At 42.3% G+C, this 14683-nt stretch overlaps 2 protein-coding genes across 2 annotated transcripts in view; both read right to left on the reverse strand.

Annotated features, from left to right (window-relative positions):
* Nucleotides 1-7988: 7988 nt before the first annotated feature.
* On the reverse strand, nt 7989-8890 carry LOC119273026. Its single transcript, XM_037554344.1, has 2 exons — nt 8230-8890; nt 7989-8144 (listed from the first exon to the last, which is right to left on the reverse strand). The coding sequence occupies exons 1-2, from the start codon at nt 8836-8838 to the stop codon at nt 7989-7991; spliced, it is 765 nt and encodes a 254-aa protein (XP_037410241.1). The 5' UTR covers nt 8839-8890.
* Nucleotides 8891-9594: 704 nt separating this feature from the next.
* LOC119273027 overlaps nt 9595-14683 on the reverse strand; it is a 13076-nt gene continuing 7987 nt past the window's right edge. Inside the window, exons 2-4 of the mRNA XM_037554345.1 lie at nt 10849-11318; nt 10564-10758; nt 9595-9867 (exon numbers count right to left, since the gene is read on the reverse strand). Of these exons, the coding sequence (XP_037410242.1) occupies nt 9595-9867; nt 10564-10758; nt 10849-11318 (938 nt within the window). The remainder of the gene's footprint in view (nt 9868-10563; nt 10759-10848; nt 11319-14683) is intronic.

Consider the following 14683-nt stretch of genomic DNA (forward strand, 5'->3'; position numbering starts at 1 on the left):
AAGAAAAGAGGCCAAAAAAAAGAAAGAAGGCCCAAATAAAAAAATTATAAATGAGAGAAAAAGAGAGAAGGGACAATGTTACTATCCTTTTTCCACACTTGTGCTTCAAAGTAGCACCATGATCTTCATGATAGAGAGTCTCTTATTTTGTCACTTTCATATACTAGTGGGAACTTTTCCTTATAGAACTTGGCTTGTATATTCCAATGATGGGCTTCCTCAAATGCCGTAGATCTTCGTGAGCAAGCGAGTTGGATGCACACCCACTTAGTTTCATTGATGAGCTTTCATATATTTATAGCTCTAGTGCATCCATTGCATGGCAATCCCTACTCCTTGCATTGACATCAACCGGTGGGCATCTCCATAGCCCATTGATTATCCGCGTCAATGTGAGACTTTCTCCCTTTTTGTCTTCTCACACAACCTCAATCATCATATTCTATTCCACCCATAGTGCTATGTCCATGGCTCGCGCTCATATATTGCGTGAAAGTTGAAAGAGTTTGAAAAGGCTAAGTATGAAACAATTGCTTGGCTTGTCATCAGGGTTGTGCATGATGAGAGCATTTTGTGTGACGAAAATGAAGCATGGCCAAACTATATGACTTTGTAGGGATAAGTTTTCTTTGGCTATGGTATTTTGATAAGACATAATTGCTTGATTAGCATACTTGGAGTATTACTATTTTTATGTCAACAATAAACTTTTATATTGAATCTTTCGGATCTGAACATTCATGCCACAATAGAGAAAAATGCATTGAAGAATATTCTAGGAAGCATTCCACATCAAAAATTCTGTTTTTATCATTTACCTACTCGAGGACGAGCAGGAATTAAGCTTGGGGATGCTGATACGTCTCCAACGTATCTATAATTTTTTATTGTTCCATGCTATTATATTATCTATTTTGGATGTTAATGAGCTTTATTTTACACTTTTATATTAGTTTTGGGACTAACCTATTAACCGGAGGCCCAGCCCAAATTGCTGTTTTTTTTGCCTACTTCAGTGTTTCGTAGAAAAGGAATATCAAACGGAGTCCAAACAGAATGAAACCTTCGGGAATGTGATTTTTGGAACAAACGTGATCCAGGAGACTTGGAGTGGACGTCAAGCAATCAACGAGGCGGCCACGAGGCAGGGGGGTGCGCCCTCAACCCTCGTGGGCCCCTCGTTGCTCCACCAACCTACTTCTTCCTCCTATATATATATATATATATATATATATATATATATATATATATATATATATATATATATATATATATATATATATATATATATGAGCTCTTTTAGGGTGATTGGCGAGTTACAACTTGTAATTTCGTGTAACTCCACCTCCAATTTTTCCTTACCGTCAGATCTGAGAAATCAGTAAAATAATTAATTTTTGGTCAAAAGGGTAGAATAGTAAAGTTCCACCAATCCGTTCCGCAGGAGAATTAGCTCGCCCGTGCCCATCCCCCACGCAGATCGTTCTGTTTCTGGTTGCATAGCCGCCGCCGCCGCCCTTTCCGCCGTTCCGATCGAGCGATCCCGCCGCGGCACCGCTCCAGGCAAGCACCAGCAGTCGCCTACCTGGTGTCGCTCCTGCCACGAGGGTTCCGGCTCAACGCCAGGAACTGCTAACCGTCCGCTGCGGCGCGCCGAGCCCACTGAAGTCTTCCCTGCCCCGCCGCCCACTGCAGCGCCTCCCTTCCATCAAGCAGCCGGCGAGGCGAGCACTCCGTCGACAGGTACCTTTCCCTCCCCTACCCCCCTCCCTCCCCCACCCCGCGTTGCTTGTCAGGTCGTCGCCGGCTGTGAGAGGAAATTTGGGTGCTCCTGCAGTGTCAATTCAGCCTAGACTCTTTGCACAATTAGAGATCAGATAACGGTCAGTTATCGTCCTTCTTCGATGATTTCTTTCTCTTCTTCCCGGTGCAGGCTCTTTTCCTTTCAGGTTTTGAGAAAATGTTTGCAGCTGGCCCATAAGATGCTCATTTCTATGCGCTGGGATTGCAATGCAATGGTCAGTGGGAGGGGAAAAAATACATTAAGAGAACCATGAAGAGAGTATCAACAACATTTTTGTCTATAGCTTATCAACTATGTATTCAACATTTGGAAAATTACGAGTACACAAGCATCTCAAACAACCTTGTGTAGAAAACAACAATTCCAGGAAGCCAATATTCTTTACTTCTCTTTCAGGCATTTGTAAAGATATTGTTTGCTCAAATACCTGTGAGGATAACATCGTCCATCCTAATGGATTTACGACTAGCATGTTGTGCATAGAACTCAACATCCTTAGCCAGTTGCTGTGCACATTGGGAAGAATATGTTAATTACACTACCCATAGAGTTTCCAAATATGCAAATCTAACAAGATTCAGAACCATTCTTATTCTGCTGAGGGCAAATAAGCAGTTCAGTACAGATAGTACAGCAGAACGCTATAGTTTCAGAGGTGTTGCTCTGAAAATCCACGTCCTTATGTTCTGATACATCTCCTTTACTGTTGCCATGCAACCAGTGGTTCCCACAACATCCCCGATCCCGAGCTGGAAATGTGGTCAGATATTGCTTTCTAGCTGATACAGTGTACCACTTAAAAGGGTGAGATTCTTGAGTTTGTGGACGGGTTTGGGTGATCTTCAGTGCAACTTGATGTTTTATTTCTCACGTGTATGCTACAACCCACCAAGGTCCAGGAGTCACGTTGGCTAAACATTACCTAAATGCATTAAATAGTGCTTTGCTTTATTCAAGAGCACATTCCCAATTGAACTAAATATCTTGAATTGTGTTAGAGGAACATGCAAATCATATATAAGGATAGTATCTATAGCAGAGATTGTTTGTTAGAGTTTGGTGTATTCTCATCATGAATATTTTGTCTATGCAGAGCTTGTTGTAAGAGAAAAAACCATCAGTATCAGCATGAAATTCGAGATACACAACTCCTAGTACGGCGGCATCCACATCGCTCCCACGATTACTGCTTTTGAAGTTTGTGTATGATATAAAAATTAATGGATGTGCTATGATCTTGTGCAGAAGAGTCAGATCAATCATAATGTGGCCAAGTTCAAATTTGTTTCCCTAGACCTACTTCTGTGTTGGGCCATGCAATTGGCCAATATATAAGATGCAGGTCTGAACACTTGTATTGCTCATATCCTAGTCAACAGTTATGATGTTGAGTTATGGTCATTCTTTTTGGTACATGGAGTGAGACAGATATTCTGATTCTGTTTTCTGTATTTTGTTAACCGACTGCAGAGGGAAGGATGCTACTAGTGAGGAAGTAGTCAAGCCTTATACTCCGACTACACTGGATTCTGATATTGGATACTTTGAGCTTGTTTTAAAGGTAATTTATCGTAAACATGTTCCAACCGCACTGAATGTGTCTTATCATTGACTCTGATGGTAAAAAGATTATGTGACTAGTTGACTAGAATAATTAGCTTAATTGTACACCATATTATTAATTCACTTCTGAAGATATGTTGCAGCCAAATAGTTCTCTTAGAACATGACCAACCATCGACAATTATGAGCTGTTATATCATGTCAACTATTGTGTTATGATTGGTTGCCATGAAAAGCAATGCCCAGATTTTAAATACTACTCATGCACTACCGTATAAATGGTGCATAGAGTTGTAAAAGCACTGCAGTAGCAACAACATTGAATTGAACTTCTTTGTTGCAATATCCATTATATTTAAGCACCAAGAGTATCACTTAGTTTAAGTTCTTATCTTTAGAACAAGAGAACAAAACATAGACTAACCTGAAGAAAAATAAGCCATGATGGAACTCCTGAAACTCTGAATCTTTTATGTTGAGAGGAATATGTGAGTAGGGAAATTCTTTTACTTGTGGTGCATGATTGAGACCAGTTGTTAATTTGTATGTGATATGCAGGAAGACATGGCCGATGTAAGTGCAGAGTGTATGGCTGAGTACGACGACATTGTCAGCAAGATGTTTGATAGCGAGGAAGAGGGTTTTGAGTTCTATAACAAGTATGCTCTTGAGAAAGGCTTTAGTGTGAGAAAAGGATATGTTGAGTGGGATGAAGCGAACGAGAAGATAATTCTAAGGAAACTTGTCTGTAGTCATGAAGGTTGCCGTGAAGAGAAGCACATGAAGAGGAAGAGAGAAGATAGGAAGAGGAAGCCACGGAATATCACTCGTGTGGGGTGTAAAGCGAAATTTGTCATTGCAAGAGTCGCGAAAACAGGGCGATGGTTTGTGAAAGATTTCATCGATGAACACAACCATCCTCCGGCCCCACGAGACCTTGCTTGCTTTTTGCGTTCCCATAGAAGAATCAGCGACAAGCAGAAAACGGACATTATAGAGATGGAAAGTGTTGGAATCCGGAAACACAAAATCATGGATGTGTTGTGCATGCAGTACGGTGGATATGACCATGTTGGATGCATGACGAGGGACATCTATAACTTCTGTCATCGCTACAAGCAGGAAACAGTCGCTGCCGGTGATGCTCAGATGGTGATCCGTCACATGATGGCGCGGCAAGAGAGAGACCCAGATTATTTCTTCAAATACTTGGTTGATAAAGATGGGCATCTGAAGGGATTGTTCTGGTCCGATACTCAATCCCGCCTTGACTACGAGGCTTTCGGTGATGTTGTGGTTTTTGATAGCACATACAGGACCAATAAGTACAATCTGCCGTTTGTGCCGTTTGTCGGGTTGAATCACCACCGCAGCACTGTTATCTTTGGATGCGGGATCATTTCTCATGAAACTAACGAGGCGTACGAGTGGATGTTGCGGAAATTTTCTGAAGCCATGTCGCAGAAGCATCTGATATCTGTAATCACCGATGGGGACCTTGCAATGCAGAGAGCGATCAGGGTGGTGTGGCCTGACTCATACCACAGGCTATGTGTATGGCACATTCAACAGAACATTGTACGCCATCTACATGACGATGAGGTTAGGGAAGAATTCAGATCTTTCATATATGACTCGTCTTCTATTGAAGAGCACGAGAGAAAATGGATAGAGTTCTTACAAAGGAATGAAGTTACAAGTGAGGAGTCGTGGCTCCATCAGATGTATCAGATGAGGAAGCTGTGGTGTGCTCCATACCTGGTGGAGCGTTGTTTCTTAGGATTGAGCAGCAATCAGCGTAGTGAGAGCCTCAACTCGGTGCTACATACACATCTTGAGGGTAAGATGACATTGTTTGATATGCTAGAGCACTATGAGCGTTGCCTTTCGGGACGACGCTTGAACGAGGCAATCCTAGACATCGTGGCCTTATAGTCCGTTCCATTTACAGACGCGGATGCTTCAAGTCTTGAGAAACATGCTGCCCGGGTTTTCACGCCTTGTATGTTTGAGATGGTCAGATGGAGCATAAATGCCGTCAGCAAATGTGTTATCAGCGAGATACTAGACACATGGGAGTTGACTACATATGTTGTCACTAAGATCGATAGAAGAGGGAAGAAGTTCGAAGTGCGCTGTGAGGTGAAGGAAGGTTCTTTGTATAGGATCAGTTGCTCTTGTCGTAAGCTGGAATGCTTGGGAACACCATGCTCTCACATATTCTACATCTTGGGAATACGTCAAGTGGAACTGCTGCCTAGGTGTTGTGTTCCCATGAGGTGGACGATGAGTGCGAAGTCAGCATTCCCTCCGACCAGAAAGAGCGAGATGTATGACTATTCAGAAAGCCTTGTGAGGTACCATGAGTTGTGGAATTTGAGTCACGCGGCATGTTTCCGAGCATGTCAATCCAGTGAGGAGTATCAGCGTCTGAAGACGGTTCTGAATGCACAAGATGGGAGCAAGGAATCAAGCCGTGGTCAGGAGGAATGCATTAGGTTTGGTCCGCTGCTGCCACAAACGACGGAAATTGATTGTGCAGATTTGGAAAAGGTTCTAGACCCAGTGCATGTGCAAGGCCGAGGTGCACCAAAGAAAAGGTTGCAGGCAAAGATGAAGAAGCAAAGATCAAAGAGGAAATGTGGCTACTGTGGGGTGGAAGGTCATGATCGGCGTATATGCACTAAATTGGAAGAGGTGTCAAATATGTCTATTTTTTATTTTTTCTGTTAGGTACAACTCTCTATACAAGGGATTTCGTGGTAGGAAACTGTTGCGCTTGTGGTCCTGTTATGAAGTATTAATTATTGCAAGTATGACCGTGCTTGAATAACATCAGTGTTAGTTGTCAATTCATGTATCATATTTGTCTTTTAAAAGTATTATTAGGTTGGCTTCCATATATTTCTAATATAAAAATAATTGTTGGTTGGCCGAGCAAAGAATGAAACTGTCTGCATGTTACTTATTAATAACTTGAAACGGACCACTGTTTTGAGATGTACAGTATATGTTCACAGAATTATAAAATTTCTGCAGTATATGATGATACTTCTTTCTGAAAATGAGATTGCAATATGTAGTTGAGATCCGGTGTTGTAATTGCCACATCACACTTTCTGCCGACGCTATGCAATTTCTTAAATTTTTGTAAATATTTCTCCATATTCTTCAGGTGACTCGAAGTGGCAAGCAGCTACATGCTAAGTCTGCTAAGAAGATCAAACGCACTAAGAAGATCAAGCAGGCAGAGAAAAAAGTCTATGGTTCTAGATTCTCAAGCAAGGCAGAGAAGACTAATGGTAGCAAGGCATGGTGTGCTTGTCTGTACAAAAAACATCGTAGATTTAATGGCAGCTGATCATGTAGTAAAAACATCATACGTTGAAGACATGTGGGAGGTTGAAGATGATGTTCGATGAGTTATTGGCTTTCATGAGTATGTAGTCATTTCTCCGGTTGTTGTAATTGAACACATGCATGTGTGTGTCTGTTTGTGTGCCGCTATTATCCCACTCCTCTAGGTTCTCTGCTTTAGTCTGTCGTGGCCAGCTATTAGCCCCCTCCTATAGATTCAGAGTTCTTTTACAACAAATCAAAAAAGGTTAGGTAATATTTATGATAGATGGAGAGGTGATCACAGAGCAGCTAAAATATAATGTCCTGAATGTCAAATAGAACAAAGCAGTCCCAAAATTGATGCGAGCCGGATTGACTTTTTTTTCCAACTTGTTTTCTTTTTTCTTCTTTTTTTTTTCTCTTTTTTTGTTCTCTTTTTTTGCTCTTTTTGTTCTCTTTTTATGTTTTTTTTTGTTTTTTTTGTTTTTTATCAAGCCGGTTACTAGCAGACTATGTATCCACACAAAATTAGAGCTGACAGAGAAAAGGGAAAAATATTGGTGAGACGTGTGACACGGAAGCTAGCGTTGTGCTAGTAGGAAAAGTGAGGCATGTAGGATGATGTGCTGCATAGACAAGACCAGCGTACAAGGAGAGAGAAAAAAGAAGAAGAAAAACAGCAGCGCTGCAGGGCAGACACGGCTCAGCTTGATGTCTGGGTTCTGGCGTTAAGTGCTGAGGCGCATGCAAGATGGCAGACACATGAGCTGGATGTATGGGCATGTGGTTTAGCGGCGCTTGAGTGACAGACAGAGCGCGCCTGTATGTCTCGGGTCGCGAGAAGCGCGATGCGGTAGGCTGATCTGCGCGTGTGGTGATGATTACCGCAATCTTTTTTTTTGCTTTGCAGATTGAGAACTAGGGTTGCTTTACAAATTGCACCAAAATTTTAAGCTAATACTCTTTGCCTGTCTCATGAAATGTGTAGTGACATTCTTAGTAAAATTGGTCGTTTAATTTACGTTATGAACATAAAATTGGTTTGGACTAGTGCAACACATGCAATACAAAAATAGTAAAAGCCACAATTAAGTGTGCGGACATCAAAGGAACCTTTCATCTAAAAATTGAGCAACAACTCAAAGTGTTGAAAGCCTATTATTGTAAACATAGTCTCACAATTGTCACTTCAATGAAGTGATTGTTGGTTCAAAAATAATGTAAAAACTACTTGGGACAATAGTTTAGCTCTAAAGCTTGAAATTGTAGAAAAACCAAAAGCCTACTGAAGAGGCTCGTCACTGCTGCCGAAATCCAATGCCTTCTTCGGATTGTTATCTGCAAGTTTCTTCCTTTTGGGCGATGACCCATATTCGCCCAAGTCCCTCTCGCCGATATCCATGTACCCACATGCATATATGTCTTCTTCGGACATGTCCTTCCAAAATGCATGCGAAAGTTATTTATGCAAATGATGTGGCCATTTTTTGTATAATAAATAGGAACTTGGCAATATAACCAACCTGTTCAGACATGTCATCATCGCTATTGTCTAAGAATGCACAATTCTTCACAATGTACAAATGACATTTCTTTATCCCTTCTAAAGCGTGCAACATTTCATCGACGTCATGCTGGCCTAACATCTGTACCATTCCTTCCATGCGGATCTGCTCCATCTTGGCCTTGTAATCCAGATCATTGCGGTCCTCTGATAAGTTAAGGTCCATGCCCGCACGCGTCTGCATGTTATTGAAGCCCATCTTACCACGCTCGAGATGTAGAACGCGGTCTTGCATCATATTCCCTTCCATGCGGATCCCCTCCATCTTGGCCTTGTGATTCATGTCATTACGCTCCTGCTGCAACATACGGTCCATGTTCGCACGCGCCTGCATGATATTGAATTCCATGCTGCCACGCTCGAGTTGCATAGCGTGATCCAGGTCCTTGCGCTCCTTCTTCAACTTTAGGTCCATATCGTCATGGAAATGCTTCAACCTCTGATCCATGGCTGCACGCTCCTCATTCATCATCTGTTTCACGGCTGCACACTCCTCCTTCCTCATGCGGTTCACGGTTGCCCGCTCCTGCTTCAGATTCTTGTCCATCACCTCTCGCTGTCGCTGCATATTCTTGTCCAGTAGTCAATGCACACATAGAACCGTATTGTCAAATGCCAGCCTCTCCTGCAGAAAATAAGAAAGAATAGCATCAGGAACACCATGTACCATTTTTATACTGATATAGACATGTTGACAAGAGTTGGTACATTGCAGCTTGTGTTTTGCATCAAAACTAATGCGATACATGGAGCTAACAAATTTACAACTAATAAATCTAGGCCTAAGTCTTTTGGGTAACAATACTGAAACAGATGTCCCAGCGAGCTTTACTCAAACAGAGTTTTGCTTACTAACTAGACACCTAGGACAACAATGAGAACCAGGCAACCAGCATAAGATCATCGAAGAAGAAACATATGCTAAACTTGCTCATTGGCAAAATAGGTTGTGCACGCGAACATGACAGAGAGGACTAAAATAGGGGCCATACTTCTTCTGTTCCATATTTGTTGACAATGATTATGGCTGAGGCATGATAATGCACTTGTAGCAACGCGTGCCAAGCAGGCAAGAAATTGACATAAAGCAACCATTCTTCCAAATTGAGCCAATTCTGGTTTTCGAAGAAATACTACACATAATTACTGTCCATTCTATACGACGCCATACACTGCCTAAATATAAAGAAAATGGCCATAGTCCAGTGGCATAATCAGAAGAACATAACTCTTTTTCACAGCACAAAGGTTCTGAACCCATCAACTTGCAAGTTATATTCCAATAAAATTTACCATGTTCTGTATTACCTACTGACTCTAATCACTACCTACTGACTCCAATCACTGTAATGGAAAGCAGGGGGGAATAACTATTGCTCCCAGATATGCAATCCAAGATTTTCCTTTCGTCATCAGTCCTCCAGATGATTTCTGCCTCTTCCACATATCCTGTTGTTTCCCGGATGTCAGGAACTTGCCGCTCCTCGCAGCGAGTTTCTGGCTGAACACCATAACTATCACGGTCCATCTTTTGTAGGCGCTTTTGCATCGATCTCATTTTATGTGTCATCTTAATATTCTTCATCGTGGCTGCCCACTGCAAGAGGTACAATGTGGTGTATCAGTACCATGGAAGGCTTGAAAGGGGCGGAGATGGCATTACAAACTAGTTTCAATCAGGTGGTTGAGAAAAACAATCCAGAAACTGATATTACACTTGGATACCAGACAAGTTTTACTTCACTTTCCCCTCAATCAAATCATGATATTTGTGGACATAGCTTACTATTGGTCAAACAAAAGAAGGCAGGGACATTTACGAACCTAAAGGTGGTCTTGGCATCAACAAGTAGAAGTAGCTTTTACTTAACATCGACTCAAAGATCAACTCCAACAGTGAGGTTCAGATCTACTTCATTACATAAAAAAGTTTAAGATGTAGTTCATTATCTAAAATATTCATATGTTAGTAAACAAGAGCATTGAGATCAAGATTGATAGTTACCAACTCGACATAATCTTGCATACCAGGTTGAAGTCGGTTTCATCTTCAAAAATATTCAAGCATGTCGGAGATGTCGTTCGCAGCATCCTTAAGCCGATTCAAACATAGGTGTAGGTGACTGTTGCATGAGAACGACGTCTCCGACACCTACACGCGGAATGTGACTTTGAATGTCTGAATGGAACAAATTCAGACATTCAGTGATGGCCGACTATGTGGTTTCCTGTCCACATGCAATGCAAAAGAGAGAACAAAGGAATAATGGGGTGAAATACAGGAGTACCAAACCTGAATATTCTGACGGACGGATATCCTTGAATGTCTGAATTTGTTCCACTGTCGCCTACACGCGTGCGGAATCATCAGAGGCAGATGGCGGCGCAGGGGGCTGGAGGGATACTCGTCCTGCGCAGGAAGCTTGGCAGGATAAGCAGCGACGGTTCTAGACATCGGACCTTCTCCGTCCTCGGTGGCGGCGGACGACTGTGCAGGATAATGGGTCAGAGGATGTGCATGAAAAAATAGGGCCGTCCTTGGCGGTGGCGGTGGCGGAAGATTAAGCCCCGGGGTTACCTTCATATGGATTGGGTCGCCGGCGTTGATGGCCGTCAGTGGCTGCTCCAGGGAGAAGGCGCTGCCTTGCGGAGCGCCTATTTGACGGGGCGATGCTCGGGGCGCTGGGGCAGCAGAGGAGAGCAGGCGGCTGCAGCTGTGCGAGGGTCGGCGGCTGTGGCGGCACGAGCGACAGGAGGAACGCCGGCAGCGCCACGGTCGAGGGCAGGCTTGGCGGCGGCGCCTGTGCGAGGGGATTGAGGTGGCTAACAATCCGGCGAGGCCAATGAAGATGCCGCCACCATGACCACCCAGATCCTCCTGTGCTGGACGCCGATCTAGGGAGCGGGGAGGAGAAGGCGCAGCAAAAGCGGCTGAGGCGGCGGCGGAGTGACCCGTGAGAGGAGGCAAGCGGAGATGCGATCGACAGATTGGGGACGAAGCGTTTCTTTTTTGCAGGTTTTCTTTTTCTTTTGTCCCAGCACTGCATCCTAAATTGGACGGATCTACCCTTTTAAAAATTGATTAGCCCCACCATAATCTTGTAATGGTCCCACAATTATTTGTAATTTCATGTAATTTTACTCCCGTAACTCCTCGTAACTCCTATTTCTCCACCGTTTGATCGGAGTGAATGGACGGTCCCTAAAATCGCCAATCACTGTAATATATATAAACACTATTCTGATCACGGGATCAGAATAATATTCTGATCACAACATGAACTTCCCGAGTAACGCGCCTGACCTTCCTCGTGTGCTAGGTTGAACTTCAGCTAAAAGGTGTCCAAATAGGGCTTGCTATATACCGTTGGATAGCTATGGACATCAGTATCATGACCCAAGTTAAATTTTTGGCAAAATGTAAGCGGTTTAAGAGCAGTTTTGAAAACCGTTTTTTCTTCATATAAAAAACGTGAATCGTATTTTCGATCGCATTTTTAAACCATTTATCGGAATGAGGCAAATAATATGGCATTGGAAATTTGCTGCAAAACCGGTCCTTCCACATGTTGAAAGTTTTCTCTAATTCCCTACGGTTAAAGAGTAATTCAGAAAATCATAAAATTTCGCAAACCAAACACCCGAGTTCGTATTTTCGACGCCATTTCTAAACGGCTAATCCAATTGAGGCAAATAATATGGCGTTGGAAAGATTATGAAAATGCGCTACTTTTTTATGTTAAAAGTTTTTTCTAATTTTGAATGGTTTAAAAGTAATTTAGAAAACGCTACAAGTTCCACCGAGTTCGTATTTTCGAGCTAATTTTTTAATAGTACGTCCAAATGCAGCAAATGATATGGCGTTGGAAAGCTTGAAGAAATGCGAAACTTTTTTGTATATATTGTTTCTTCTAATTCATTACGGTTTTATGTCAGTTTTGAAAATGGTTAAAAACGTATTTTGCCATAATTTCTACAAACTTTATTGGAATGGGGCAAATAATATACCGCTGAAAAGCTACGGAAAATGCGAAACTTTTTCATGTTGATGGTTTTCTCTGATTCCTAGTCGTTTTAAAGTAATTTCAAAAATAGCGAGATCATGCGTTCTGCCTTTATCGTGAAACGAATTCTTCGAAAATGCACCGCGTGAAGAACCTGAACTTCTCGGTGCGTTTACCTGAACTTCACTCTGTTTTTCACGTGATTTTTTGCCCATAGCACTCCATCCACTTGCCGAAACACTCACCGGAATTGAGCAAGTAATATACCGGTCGAAAGCTGTTGTAAACACGCAACTTTCCCGTGTTGATCGTTTTTTCATACTCGCGACGATTTTAAAAGTTTTTCATCTCAAATTCATTCACTATAGTAGTCGAACTTCCTGCTGTTTTCACGTTGAACTTCTATGACGTATTTTCGTTTGTAATTTTCCCATTTCATTTCGTCCCTGTTATACAAATGATATTCCTTTTGTACAAACCTCTCTCACAATAATTTTTTCAAATTTATCCGATGGAAGACTTGAACTTATAACAACAAAACTTTTAGCATTTCCTTTTTCATTCTTTTTTAATACAGAATGCACACCGTGTAGTATGTGAACTTCTCACAGTTATCAATCTGAACTTCTGAGATCATGCATTCTGTCTTCATCGCAAAAACAAAGTATTCGAAGATGCACTACATGAAGAGGTTGAACTTCTAGAGCAGTTCTATTTGAACTTCACTCTGTTTTTCACGTGCTGCTATTTTTATAAACTCAGTACTTCTCTGCTATTTTAATTTGAACTTCGTAGTTCCATTTTTATAGAAGAAAAAAATTGACTTTTCTAAGAAAGCGTCGAATAACTTTTTTGCATTTAATTTTTGTTCTAGAAACGAGAAGAATATGAGGTTTTGTATACATCGAGTTGCTCCGTTATTTTAGTTTGAACTTCTAGTTTTATTCTTTAGTAACAAGAAAACTTTAGTTTTTTTTAAAACGCCAAAAAGATGTTGTTGTTTTTTGTTTTTTGAACTTGTAAATCCTAGGTTTTAATATACTTTGAACTTCTGTGTTATTTTTAGTTGAACTTCACATTTTTATTTTTAATTAAATATTTTTTGATTTTTAAAACAGAAGCATAAAACAACAACTTGATGTCCATATAGAGTCAACCTTCTTCAGCAATTCACTTTGAACTTCAAATAAACAAATTGAAAAAACAAAAGTACTTGCTCAATACCGCAACCATTCTCATCCATTTTTGAGAAATACATGAAGAAAAATGTCCAGCCCTTTTGTTGGCATTTTCAGCAAATAGGTGAATGGCATAAAAAGAGAGGGATCTAGGCAGCATCACTTGCTGGTGAATGTTGCTTCCCTTGCTAGTGAAACCTTGTTCATTTGGTCAATGCTAAAGTAGATCTGGAGGAACACACACACACAAACAGACATACAAATCATACACACATATGTGGAGTGAGAAATTATGTGTACACACTTAGTAATAGATGAACCTTCCTGGAAGTAATACATGAACTTATCTGTACAGACTTTTTTCTCACGTACACACGCACATCGGTTTTCCATGGAAGTTGAGGTTTGTGATCTTTAAGCACATCACCAAGAAGTCTGGAACAGAGGTGCACCACTTTGTGTGAAGCTGCCAATTTTAGTACTCACAATGGCTAACTAAGGCTGCATTTACTCAAAGAAAACATGAAATTTGCTGCCAACTTTGTTGCAAACCCATTCCATCAAAAAACACATCCTATTGTTTAGTAAGTGCATAACTTTTACACCAGCAGAAGCAACCTGGAGCCATGGGACGAGCGCAGAAGTCCTGTCCAGTCAACCAGAGAAGGCCGGGATAGTGCTGGACTATAGGCTTATCCCTCCTGTTGCAGGCAACGGTAATTTGGAAAAGGTTCAAGCACGAAGTTTGCCCTTAGGCTTCGGACAGGTCGCCGCTTGATGCCATGTTGCAAGCACGGACCGGCAAGCACGAAGTTCAGTACTGTATCCAGCATCCACAAACAAAATTCAATAGAAGCACTCCTCCTAGCATTAACACAAACATGTTGTGGGCAACAAACACAAACCATCGCCAGGGGCTCGATGAAGGAAACTAGTATGCACTAGGAAGGTCAGGGAGCAGCATCTGGCGGGGTGTGGAAGTCCAGCGGCTAGGCGCGGCGATGGTCGTCGGTTATGGTCACCAATGGAAGTCCGGCGGCTGGGGGCGCCTTGGGGCTGGGAGTCGGCGGTGGAGGGCGCGTCGGGACCGAGCGGCCGGCAGTGGGAGGAACGCTGGCCGCTGGGGTCGGGGGCGACGACAGGGCCAAGCAGCCAGCGGCGGGAGACGTGCTGGGATCGGCGGGGCGCGATGGGGCTGAGCGGCTAGTGAAGGGGCCGAGGGGCCGGTGGC

Source organism: Triticum dicoccoides, chromosome 3A, assembly GCF_002162155.2.
Source record: "Triticum dicoccoides isolate Atlit2015 ecotype Zavitan chromosome 3A, WEW_v2.0, whole genome shotgun sequence".
Lineage (NCBI taxonomy): Eukaryota > Viridiplantae > Streptophyta > Magnoliopsida > Poales > Poaceae > Triticum > Triticum dicoccoides.

What these genes read in the sequence shown, in the direction of transcription:
- LOC119273026 (XM_037554344.1), bottom strand. Translation starts at nt 8,838, where the DNA reads ATGCAGCGACAGCGAGAGGTGATGGACAAGAATCTGAAGCAGGAGCGG. An exon ending in ATGATGACATGTCTGAACAG is followed by an intron (nt 8,145 to 8,229) that starts GTTGGTTATATT and finishes GCATTTTGGAAG; the next exon opens with GACATGTCCGAAGAAGACAT.